The sequence below is a fragment of the Teleopsis dalmanni genome, chromosome 2 (assembly GCF_002237135.1).
Source record: "Teleopsis dalmanni isolate 2A chromosome 2, ASM223713v2, whole genome shotgun sequence".
Lineage (NCBI taxonomy): Eukaryota > Metazoa > Arthropoda > Insecta > Diptera > Diopsidae > Teleopsis > Teleopsis dalmanni.
Window position 1 is genome coordinate 35,916,373 of NC_051847.1, and position 12,998 is coordinate 35,929,370.

General features: G+C 29.9%; 2 protein-coding genes across 3 annotated transcripts in view; one reads left to right on the top strand and one right to left on the bottom strand.

Annotated features, from left to right (window-relative positions):
* LOC119676102 overlaps positions 1-3,794 on the top strand; it is an 8,919-nt gene extending 5,125 nt beyond the window's left edge. Inside the window, exons 1-3 of one of the 2 annotated variants that reach the window (XR_005252237.1) lie at positions 2,290-2,484; positions 2,566-3,326; positions 3,379-3,794. Coding sequence is in view for 1 of the 2 variants with exons in the window: in XM_038087330.1 (XP_037943258.1) it covers positions 2,427-2,484; positions 2,566-3,263 (756 nt within the window). In the remaining variant the exon portion in view is untranslated. Of the gene's footprint in view, positions 1-2,289; positions 2,485-2,565 lie in introns of those variants that run through there. The other variant, XM_038087330.1, reaches the window with a different exon arrangement.
* LOC119674309 (neurogenic protein mastermind-like) overlaps positions 1-12,998 on the bottom strand; it is a 596,927-nt gene that overhangs the window by 421,279 nt on the left and 162,650 nt on the right. The window lies entirely within an intron of this gene.

A 12,998-nucleotide genomic window follows, 5' to 3' on the forward strand; every position in this document is an offset into this window, starting at 1 on the left:
GTGCTCAATCTTGAGAATAAATGATATTGCATATTTTTATCGAAGAATACATATCCTCTTTGATTACCCCTGCTCTTTGATGACACTATTCTTCTTACGCACGCATATTGATACTACATTAAGATATGTAATTTCTTTAGACTTATTTCTGTTAAGATATATATATACGAGTTTGGTCGTTTTTAAGTTGGGAATTCATCCGTAAGACTTAAATCCTTATACCTAACACACTGGCATTAGACAATGTAATGAAAATGGCAGTTAACGAATTCTTCTTATAGTATTAGATATGGAATAGAAGAAAGTTTAAAAACTTGAAATAATTGTGTTCATCAAAGAGTTAATGGATATATTTTTAGTTCATTATTATTAAGTTATCCAAATTTGATTGATTTTCTTGAAGCAGAAGTTAACGAAAGTATTTCTTCAAAAAACTATTAAATTTTTAGTCGATTTTATTCAGAATGGTTAAGCAAATTTTCATTGTTTATACTACACAACCACTCAGTTCCCAAAAATGCTTTCATCAAACTACTATATACATCGAAGATATTCACCTCTTATCATGATATGTAAACTTTATTTTCTTTATGAGTTCAATGTTGTATCGACAAAAGAGACCGATGTTAGAATATAGGTGACACATTAGTACGTATCTTGCTCTTAATGCAATACACAGCCGTAGTGTATACTTCCCTTCCTCTATATATAAAACATCATCAGCAGCATGCGATCATTATGCAGACGTTGTAGTAATATATGTAAGAACTTTCACTAAGAAAGTCCAAAAGTTTTACTGGTCTATAACAATTATATATTCAAATACAATTCGTTATCAACATCTGATTTATTACACTGTCGTGATATACTTGTTTGTGTGCAGTGGAATTCATCAATTATATAATGCATCATATAATTATAAAGCAAAACACTCATATGATATAGAATATCAATAGATATTAATGTAGTCAGGATTGTACCAAGGGATCATAATATCAAGAGGAATATCATTCCCATCTCTGGTATTAATTCCCAATTTCTGAATATGCCCCATTCAAATTAATAAAGAACAGTACGTCAAAACGGAAATCCATTTAGTCTCGATACCCAAATTCATCACAATAAATGATACTTCATGAATATTACCCAGAATATTTGAGAGGACATAAAGCAATAAGCCAATTTGAAAATCCAGATAGTAGTGGGGCATATACTAATAATAAAAGAAAAAAAATAGGAACTTAACCAAAGTTAAAGTAAAATTTTTAAAGAACTTAAATAACTGACCTTAAGTCCACCTCAGGGCCCTCAGGAAGATATGCTGATGTACGGTCCGTCATAAGTTAAAAGATAAACAAATGATAATAATTCTAGTATAGTTAAAGCTTAGTGTGGGGCAGGGATAAGGAACCCAACCAGAGTAAACCAGAGTAAAAATGCGCAATAGCACTAACTCAAACCACAACAACAAAAACAACAACAACATAAATAACTGACAGTGCTAAATACTGTTGTTCCGTGAATTCAGTGATTATTTCAGGACCCCACAAAAACTCCATAAAATCATTTTGAAACTTAATTAACCACAATACTAGATACTAGAACGTGATCTTAATGTTAGTTTGTATCAATATTTAATGACAAAAAAGGCGTATTCCAAATGTTTATCGCTTTAGTTTTTAATAGAGTATAAGCAACAACCTATTGGTGATTTCCAACTCAGTTTAAAGCCTTTTCAATCGAATAAAAAGAATATATACATTGCAAATTATTATAATGGATAAAAATATTGCACTTTTATTAATTGGTGTATATTCTAAAGTATTTTCCGAGTCCGTCTTACAGAGCTAGATCTAAAGAAACTACTGTAGGAAAATAAATTTGAGTCCATTGAAAGAGTGATTGATAAACCCAAAACCAAAGTAATTTATTGTATTAAAAAACAACATCGATATGTTTGAAAAGCTTTCGATTGGATCTTTGACTCTTGCAGCAGACTATTCATCAAATCTCAGAATTACAATCTTAGAATTTGGTCATTGTTTCAATATATTCGTTTAACTGTGAGTTGTGTTGAAACCACTCATAGAGTATGATTATATACCAATGAATTCCTTATGAAAATACTTCATATAGATTTTAAAGTAGTCCATTGCCTATATGTATATATTTATAACAGAAGTTTTTTATTATTTAATAGAGTTATTTAATAAAATTTATAACTTATCGAAAAATATTAAACAAGTATTCATTGATTTTTGACATACAGGAAAGAAAAAAAGATTTTCATTTATATAAGAATTGTTCTGAAAGTTGTTACACAAAAATATCAAAGCTGAAGTAGAATCAAAATTTTAACTTTTTTCTTAAATTCACAGTAACTAAATCAAAACTTCGCAAAATTGTATTTAATTCAATAATAAATAATGGCTGAAAACAATGATGATGCAGAAAATATGAACTCAAAATCTAAACCTCCATTTAGTAAGTAAAATTTTCTCTTTCAATATTGGCACTACTTCTCTTATTAATTTTACATTTATTTTATTAATTTGATTACGAAAGTTCCCCCACAAGCCATCAATACGCAACGTGTGGAAGTATATTTAAATGATCTAAAGAACCGTCTGCAGGAGTTGCGCTTAAAGCATGATGAGGTAATCCATGAGTCCGTGGAAATTATACAGGAAATCGGTGATGTTGGTACTACACTTATGTCGAAATCAATGTCCACTGTGCCATCAAAACCAAAGGGCAGCATAAAGGATCTCATCAAAACTTTTGAAAACGTTAGCTTGGCGGATACAATAAAACCAGTTCCGGCTAAAGTTAGTATTGGCGCCAAGGTTGATATTAATAAAATTCTTGAAAATTTCGAGAAGTTGAATCAAAGCCACGTTCTTAAAGAGAGTCTTATGTTGTTCAAACGTTGTAAAGAATCTTTTGAAAAAATTGATTCTATGCTGGATGATCCAGGTGTCGAACTAGAAGACGATAATATCAATTTAAAGGGTAAAATTGAATTATTTAACAACAACGGTTCTAATACTAAAGTGTCAAGTTCAGGAAAACAACCATCAATGTATGGATCATGCAGTAGTTTACAGAGCGTGGAAAACTTTCACTCAAGCCTCGACATACTGGAACCTGAACCTAGTACCAGTACACATAATATCGAGGGATACGATGGCGATAATGAGAACAGTGAATTTGACGTTCAGGTTAAAAAAAAGAAGTCGAAATTTGTCCCACCAAACAAATAAAATTAAAACTCTTTAAATTTTACAAAGGGATATATGGGGGTAATAATGAAGCATTGGAAAAAAGTAAGTCAATGATTTTGTAATAAACTGGAAACCATTTGACTTATCTTTTAAGAAATAAAATCTGCTTATAATATAACAAACCTCCTACTATAAATTCTATGAAATTGCATGGATGATTTCAAACACTCATGAGAGGTTTTAATGGTCCAAGACAAAAAAGTTTTCGATTCTATTGTGAGAACAATAGAGTGTAAACTTCACCATTAACAAATATTTTAGTTTTAATTGAGTTAATTTTATGTTTTGGTGAATTTTTAAAACTACTTCCCTCGAAAAATTGTCAGTTAATTTTTACATGGAAAATCGAGCTTAGGTGAACAACAATATATTTATAAATATATTGCAACTATTATTAAACAAATGCATATAATAAAAATAATCGAACGGTAGATAAAATTCAGTATACTAAAGAATGTAAATAACATATTTCAAAATAATAAAAACAGCCTGAGTTAGGACAATATTATACAGTAGTAAGTTTTCTTGATATCGGAAAAGGTAAGCTAAGACATATTTTTGGTCCAACAATTAAGTAAAAAAATATTTAATTATAATAAAAACTGCTAGAATAGAGTTATTGTATTAAATGTAATTGATATGTGATAAGGTAAGTAAAAATATAAATTAAGTCTTGGAATTGAAAACATCACTGAAATCGATTTATGTAGAACATGAAATATCAAAAAAAAAAAAAAAAAAATAGGTTTAATGGACTTAAATAATGTCTGAAACTATTGGAACGATCCAATTTTTAAATATTCTGCGTTTTAAGCAAAAGCTTTTTTGTGGTACAATATACTTTGTCACCTTGTATACCACATTGTATAATTAGAAGAATTATTCAGACCCTATATCCCACTGGGAAAAATGGACAATAGAAGTAGAAGTATACCACTATATATTGACAATGATACACAAACTTCTATATGACTTTTTACCTTTATTTTGAGCAAACTTTGCTATAAAATACATTCCAGACATAAAAACGCAAGCCAGATGAAAACACTCTACATAAAAATTTAGATCCTAAATATTCCTAAATATTGATAAACCTTGCACAGTTACCAACAGTGATGAAAAGACGTTAGAAGCACTCGTGAAAAAAATTCATAGAAAGATATATAGTTTCTAACGCATTGGCAACGAGTGTTAAATTAGATAAAACGATGAGCTATGTGCTATACTGCGACATTGATTTAATTAAATGCATAAAAATTCAGCAGCTTAACTGACTTGTTCATGACATGTGAATGGAAGAAAGTGCTGCGACCGGAAAGATATTTGATCCGGTATCAGTTGGTAGAAAACACGGAAGAGATTACCCGCATAGTAGGACCATGTAAGCAACGTTATAATGGTAATCCTTACTACCAATTGTTAACACAAAGCCACTGATTTGGCTGAGGGGCGAAGGCAAGTAGAGGCGACCAAGTCCAATTCTTGTCTATAATGGGTAACTAAAATAAGTATACTAAAATGTTTTCACTGAGTATTATAATTTCCTATAATGTTTAGTTTTTATAAATATTAATAGTTTGCTACTGATTAAGTATATTACTTAATATATTTTCACTTATTCACTTATTACTATGATTCTATATAATTTTTAAGTATAAAGAATTTTTACTAGTATTTTAATTTGTTTTATTTATAAAATTTTTGCAGTCCAAACGGGCTATACAGGCTATAAACTAATTTAAAAAATTCGAATGTATACTAAGACCATGATGATGTGTACTTAGCAATACTCGAAACAGCGTTGTTGTCTTTTCATTTCAATTCGAACCTTTCTAACTTTTAAATAGTTTATTAATTCAACTTTTAAGAATTTAAAATATCTTTAATTTGACAGGCACGAGTTCGAAGAGTGGCACTAACAGTCCAAACGGGCTATACGAATCCTTCTAACTTTTAAATAGTTTCATTTCGTCATAAGGTACGCCACTTTCGGCAAAAAAACATTAACATTTTAAGAATTTAATTATAAATACTAATAGTTTGCTTGATAATTAAAAGTAATATAAAACATGCATAATATAATTAACTTTATTCTATTTACACATTCTAGTTGTATAGAATTTAGTCAGACTATATACATATCATAAGTTATAAATAATTTTCATATCTTATCAACCCTTATATATAAATGAACACCCTTTCACTAAAACACCCCCTTCAATGAATATGCAGTAGCTATACAATTTAACAATCCAGGTACTTTCCACACATTTTTTCTTTGAACTAAAACTCAAAATGAAAATGGCGCGTGCATTTTTACATATAATTAAACATACGTAGGACTGTTTACGGATTATGCACATATGTATGCATAAAAAATATCAATTTACGCAACATATGCTAAAGAAGATTAAACAAAATACTACAAATATAGGAAATGGCGGAACCTTTGCATAACCAAAGGTTATATCAGCTCTTCAGATAAAAACAATAATAATAACGAGATAGTGAAAATACAAAAGAAATGAAAACTCAAGAAACCAATGGCGTGTGTTCTTAAGCCTTAGGTCTAATAATAAAAAATAAACAAAAAAACATATAAACTTATAAAAAAGTGTGCTGAAAGTATGCCACAAAAATAATTTTTTAACCTTTCTTAAAAAAAATCTAAACAAATATCCTTAGCATAAAAAGAAGAGATCCTTTTAAAAAATCTATAACGTAAGGCAAAATGTCAACATACTTGCAACGTTACATATGCAAAAAAAAAATGCATACAATTTTCATTAGTTTTAACCTTAAAAAAAATTCTAAATTAAAAAATCAAAACAATTCTGCTCCTTTTAATGTAAAAAATGCATTCAAAAAATAAGGGTACCGAAAGGAATTGCAGCAACGACAAATATACAAATATAGTGACAACAGCAGCAGCAGCAGCACCAGTACATCCCTTGTCAGATTACAGCGGTAGCAAGGATATGGCAGGCATTATGTGAATTGAAAATCCCGTTGATGACCCCGAACTGACCCCAAGCCCGTTGTTACGCTATACTGACTGCTGGCATTGTTTCCATATACACTTATAGTTATTTTTCCTTTTTTCTCCTCTAAATATCCTTTTTGTATTTGTTGCTGCTGTTATCTCGGTTTCTGTCGCTATTATAAGTTGATTTGTTATAGGAGCATATATCATTTTTAAAATTTTAGCATACGAGTGGATTTATATGTATTTATAAAAAGGACACTTTGACTGATTAGATTTTATAGCATACAATTTCCCGCCATCAGCAAATATTAAATTTTGCATGCACAATATATAAGTTGGAAAAGGATATGCGCAGTTTATTTGCTAATTTAGCTTGTTTTAAGGAACTGCATTTACATGCAAAAAAAAAAAAATCGTTTGAATGCAGCTTGAGGGAAATGCATATCAAACCAAAAATTTTAAGTATTTTTTTTCATTTCTGTACCACTTTTCAGCATTTGAAAAATGTTACGTTATTTATTTACACAAAGGATATGATATTTTCACGAGGACATCACAACAATGCAGTGTTGCATTGGTCACAAACGTTTATGTACTCGTAGTATATAACTAAGTAATATGCATTTTTGTTAAAATGCATGAAAAGTATTGCATATAAAGGCGCCAGTAGTAATATCCTTACCCAGTAAAAATGTATGGAAACATGCAGAGAAGTAACAAAAGGACTTATAAGACTTATTTGCTCTACTTGCTCTAGTTAACGACAAGGAATTGTGGTAGAATTCTTAATAAAAAGATTTTTTAATAGTTGGACGTACTTTGTGGATGTACTGTATTTATAATGACAATCGATTTACAAAGAGTATTATATGTATCAATAATTATTCTGAATTTATTATATAGTAAATGAATCCTCGAATTGATAGTTAAATTAACAAAAATGAATCATAAGCTAACTTGCCCCTGAAAAAGAAGTGCTATTAAATAATATTCTATGTCTCTAATAGACACTACAGAGAATGCGGTTTTAGGACAACGTTGACATACTTGCCCATTAAAAAGAAGTGGAATCAAATAATTATAATCTAAGTCTCTATCAAAATATGCAGAGGATGCGGCTCTGGACACTTGCCCATTAAAAAGAAGTGGATACCAATAATTATATTCTTAGTCTCCATCAGACTATAAAGAGGATGCGGCTCTAGGACACCATTGACTCACTTGCCCATTAAAAAGAAGTGGAAACAAATAGTTATTTTCTGTTTCTCTTGAAGTATACAAATGATGCAACGCTACTATCTAGTAGACCGTTCCCTCACTGATCTGGCAGTGTTATAAATGAAAGTTGACTTTTTAGATGACTTCTACTTCATCTAGAAGATCAATATTTTTAGAAGGATAACTCAAGAAGCTATATTAAAAACAATTGATAGTGTAGCTTGACTCTTCCTAGCAATACGCTAAACTTTAATAACATCACAATAGGCTAAAATTAGTTGCGAGTGAAAATGTTAATATATGTTGATTTCATTCTAACCTCACCACCTCTGAATTATCAACGAAAGCTTGTCTCAAAAAGCATGATGCATGGTAGACAGTAACATAACAATGACGAAATAAAGTCCGAAAAGTGATTCATACTCTCCAGAACTATAGTATCCAGCTTAAAATTTCCACCATTCTCTCAAGTAAAACTCCCACGTAAAGCATAGTGCATAGTAGAAAGCAATGCAGCAATAACGAAATAGACTATATAAAGTAATTCGCAGTGTCCAGCCTTGTAGTATCCAGCTACATGTTCCCACCATTTCCTTAAGAAAGTCTATCACAGAAAGCATTGTGAATAGTAGAAAGCAACGAAACGAGGAAATGGAGTCTAAAACACGAAACATAATGCATAGTAGAAACCAACGCATCAATGACGAAGTGTAACATAAAAAGCGATCCTCTGTATCCAGCCCTGTAGTACCCAGCTTTGTATTCCCACCTTTCTCACGACAGTTGACACAGAAAGCATGATGCAGAGAAGAAAACAACGCAGCAATGACGAAAGACAGTTTAAAAATCCCCAATGTCCAGCCCTCTAGTATCCAGCTTAAAATGCTCACATTTCTGTGAGAAAAGATTGTTACGGAATGCATGATGCACAGAAGAAAGCAACATAGCACACCACAAAGCAACGCTGTAGTGACAAAATAGATTCTGAAAATCAATCCGAAGTATCTATGTGATCCCTCGGAGTAGACTAGTATACGCATTTATAATATATACCCAATGATAATTTACAAAGGCATGGGGTCCAATTATATAGTGACTCCTGATATTCAATTTTGTATCCCATAGTAGCATATAAGCAGCTCTTAAAAAATGTTTAACCTTAAAGAATAATCTCTAACCTTAAAGTACTTTAAAAAATAAATGGCTAGGCAACATATCAGGTACTTAACTTAAAAACCATAACAATATCCTAAAATAAATCAGTCTTTCAACAAATATATCGCAAATATACTCTATATATTGATTTTCATAAAAATATGATGTTCTATTTTTCAAAACATTAGAAACTTCATGCTGTTTTATTATAGCAACTAACCGTGTGTCCTTTGAAGGAAAATTGCTCAACAAATTCGTATTGCGAAATTTCCAAGAATTTAGTCGACGGTCAAAAATATTGTCCTTTTCTCATCAAAGTGATAACAAGAGTCAAATAAATGTTTATTGTTTTTTTTTAGAAAGGACAGTGATGCAATCCAATTCATTTTACTCCATATAAACAGCATGACACACATATACGTATGTATAAGCATGGTTTATATATAAATATATATATATACATATACATGTATGTACAAAAAAGTATTGCAAATATTTCTGCAAACATATCCATGGGAATAGTGAAAAATATATAGCTGAACACCCAAGTAGGCACTCTTCATGTCATTTCATACAAAAAGGATGCACTTCTTTTGAATAATAAAATGAGATTTCTAGTTGAGTACCTTTAAGAGTGTCACTACCTAAAAATGCAAAATAATATATATACAGAAATATCTTCTTTTGAATTAACAATGAGTTGCATTTTCTAGAATAAAAGTATCTTCTCTCTATTAATAGTTTTCTTTCGTTAAAATTTTTAATTTTTCTATTGCAACTCCCATTAGGAATGTGAAGATGTACCTTTTAACCTTTTAGAGATTCAACTGCGAAAGAAATGTGGGTGGCTTAAAATAACACTGGACTCTTTGGGATAATTATTTTTGAAATCATTTTTCTTTAATCCTTCAAATTTAATTATGCCCTCGATAATTTGTTTTCTTATAGAGTTTTTATCCTTTTCTACTTGTCTAAAAAATTGAGTTCATTTTTTTCTCTTCGAAGGATTAAAATAAACAATTTTTTAAAATCATTGAAGTGAAACAAATTTTTAACTCGTCATCATAATTACTTTTTTGTGTTCACTTGCCACTGCAGTAGTCCAAAGATTGCAAATTCAAAGGATTAAATTTCAGCAAGTAATGCACTTGATTTGTATTCTTCAGAATTTTACATCTCAAGTGATTTTGTTTCTGGTCATTAAATGAGGTATTGTACTGAGAGGATCTATTTTTATAATTACAAATTAATGTTCGAAATAAAAACAAAAACTGGAATATCTCAAAAAATAAAACAATTTTTTTTTAAAACATTATAAGAAATATAAATATCTGAAGAAAAGATCTCATATCGACTGGGTGCGATATTATTGATGAAACATTTAATGTTCTTATAGAGTCACAGCATTACTTATAAAAAGAATTAATAAGGAAAATTGTGTGTGTTCATAAGGTTTACGATTCTACAGGAATATAATATATATGTTTTAAATCCTTATTTGGGCTTTGCTTATAGGTATGTTAAAAGATACATGCATAGTACAGTCTATTTTTTTCATACTGGGTTTTGGACAGAATTTCGACAGCAGAACCTGATTTTACAGCTAACTGAATCTGGTTATACAACAGAGTCTTTCAGTGGATTGTAACATTCCAGTACCACATAACCTTACTATTCAACACTGCCTCATAATATAAGAGAATCAACAAAGCCTAGATTCTGAAACTTGAAACTTCAGCTTTACTGCACAACAGAACCTTGTAATACTAGAGTATATATGGACAGAAACAATTGAAACTCTGTCGAAGGAGATACGGATCATGTGAGAAATTGTATATAAGAAAAATTCTTTGAACGGGCTAATTGATCAATTTTATAAACCTATACGAATCAAATAATTTCTAATCGATTGTTTGTTTTAACTATTTTACTTTCTTAAAGGTTTATAATTCATGCTTTTAAATTATCCGTAATTAGTTAAGTTCAGTGAGATTTATAAAAAATTTTGATATTTAAAGAAGAATGTTTTCCTGAAATTATTTTCATACAAGCTTCCACCGACGGAAATCATTACCTTTAACTAGTGGACTTAGCACTACAACGCATTTTAGGAGTTAAACATGGCAAGACTTACAAACATGTTTATATGCCTTGTTTATAGGACGCCTATGTAATAGAAATCATTAGCTATAGCTATAGCTGATGGACTTAACACTAAAACTCCTTTCTTCGAGTTAAACGTGTTTAACCCATAAGCATGTTTATGGGCCTTATTTATATGGAATATATGTAAGGAAATCCTTATCTATAACTGATGAACTTAACACTAAAACACCTCTATTAGAGTTAAACATATTTATTGCCTTAAACTTATGAGTTTTGAACTAAAATACCTTTCTAGTGTTTAAACATGTTTAACCAGTAAACATGTTTATACTTGGCGTACTATAAACATGTTCATCCGTTAAACAGTGTAGTGCTTACTCCAATGGGGACTAGTATCACGTTTATTTTCAAACTAAAGCTTTAAGATTTTGATAATATTTATCGGTGGTTCCAAAGATTTATTCCGTATAACATTTTCCGTTTAGTAAGCAAAGAAGAAATAAAAACAGAAGTAAAGAAGATTCTTTGTTAAAATGAATTTGGAATGATTGCTTCATTATTCAAATCAGTTCTGCATATTCTAGATGAGGTGTAGTTTAGAAATATATTTATCTCCGTACCTGATGTTGTGCTGTATTATTAACAAACTGTTAATGAGTTTTAGAAATTTATATTTTATATATGTTTGATTCCAATTTTTTTACTTATAAAATACAATTTTGTAAAAGAAAACATTAAGTACGAACCCTTTTACCAAAACTTAGTATAAATTGTTTCGATTAAATGAGACCCATTTACCATTCAAGGCAATAAAACAACTAATAAAACCGATAAAATGAAAGGCTGAAAAACTGAAAAGTAATTTCAGAAATCGCTAAAACACCAGCGTTTAACTATTCGCGTGATTGAAGCGAATCCAGACAAATACATTTTTGTTCCGTGAAAAATTAAACGATTCGCGTGACAAGCGCATATTTTTTAGACTTTATAAAAAAATTATCTAAGTAATACAATAACAATCTATGAAACTATAAACAAAACTATAACCGCCGATATACAATCAAAAAATTTGTAACGCTTGCCATGGAGACACATAAATCAAGTGATAAGGTGATGAAGGCAACTTTAGAAATGGACAAAAAGTACTATAGATGGCACAAAGTAGGTGGTGAAAAATTTTTAACCAAAAAACCATAAACTAAACCATGATGACAAAAAGCAAATCGAGTCAATATAGAAACAAGTCAGAAACTTAAATAGATTGTTTTAGGAAACCACCCACGTTAATCTTTCTATTTGCAAAAAGTCATTTAGGTATTTGACATATGTGAATCTCAAGTCAATGCTGTGTGCAAAAAGTTATTGTTTGCTAGGCCTGTTAAAAAAATTTGATAAAAAAGTTCAACTAAAAAACACAACATCTATAAAGAAATGAAATATAAAAAAAATATACTAGTAGTTGCCATTAATGGTACATATCAGTTGCAGACAAATGCATTAACAGTCATGTAATCATTAATCAAACTATCTCACGGGAACATCATCATCATCAACCAAAATTGTACAACGTATGTTATTAAAAGTCAACAAGAGCTTAATAATAACAGACTTAAAAAAGTTTTGAACTTTATGGTCAGTAATTGAGGTTACTGGATGCTCTATATAAAGAGTATGAGACTGAAGTTATAAAGTAAAGTTTTCACACGTTTCATTAAACTCAAAAAAAATATCTATATAAATAAATGTATTACCTCGGTTAGGTATTATATATAACAAAAACTTACGATAACTAGAGGACACAATATAATGATAACAGATTCATACTGTGTTATTTAAATCTCGAAATTGTTATCTATATTATATTGATACACTTATCAAAAAACTATATTATAGTAAGAAATTAGTACTTAAAGAAATCTATACAATCTTTAAAATCAAATAAATTGTATTAATATGTTTTTTTTAATAAAACCGCATGTTATTAAAAAATCTTTGAAGTGTAAACCTCTCCCATTCTCTTCTCTTCTCATACCATATAGTTCACTCTTATGTGAAGTCCACAGATTCTTGACCAACTCATGCAAATGACGCGGAGATATTGTAATTTCGTCTATAATAATATTATATTTGAGAAGATATTAATACTAGTCGTTACAGAAGACATCAAGCATCAGTATTATAGCCGATGCCGAGAAAATTTTTTCAATCCTCAATATGTTTTGAATTGAAAAACACTGTCTAACCACAGT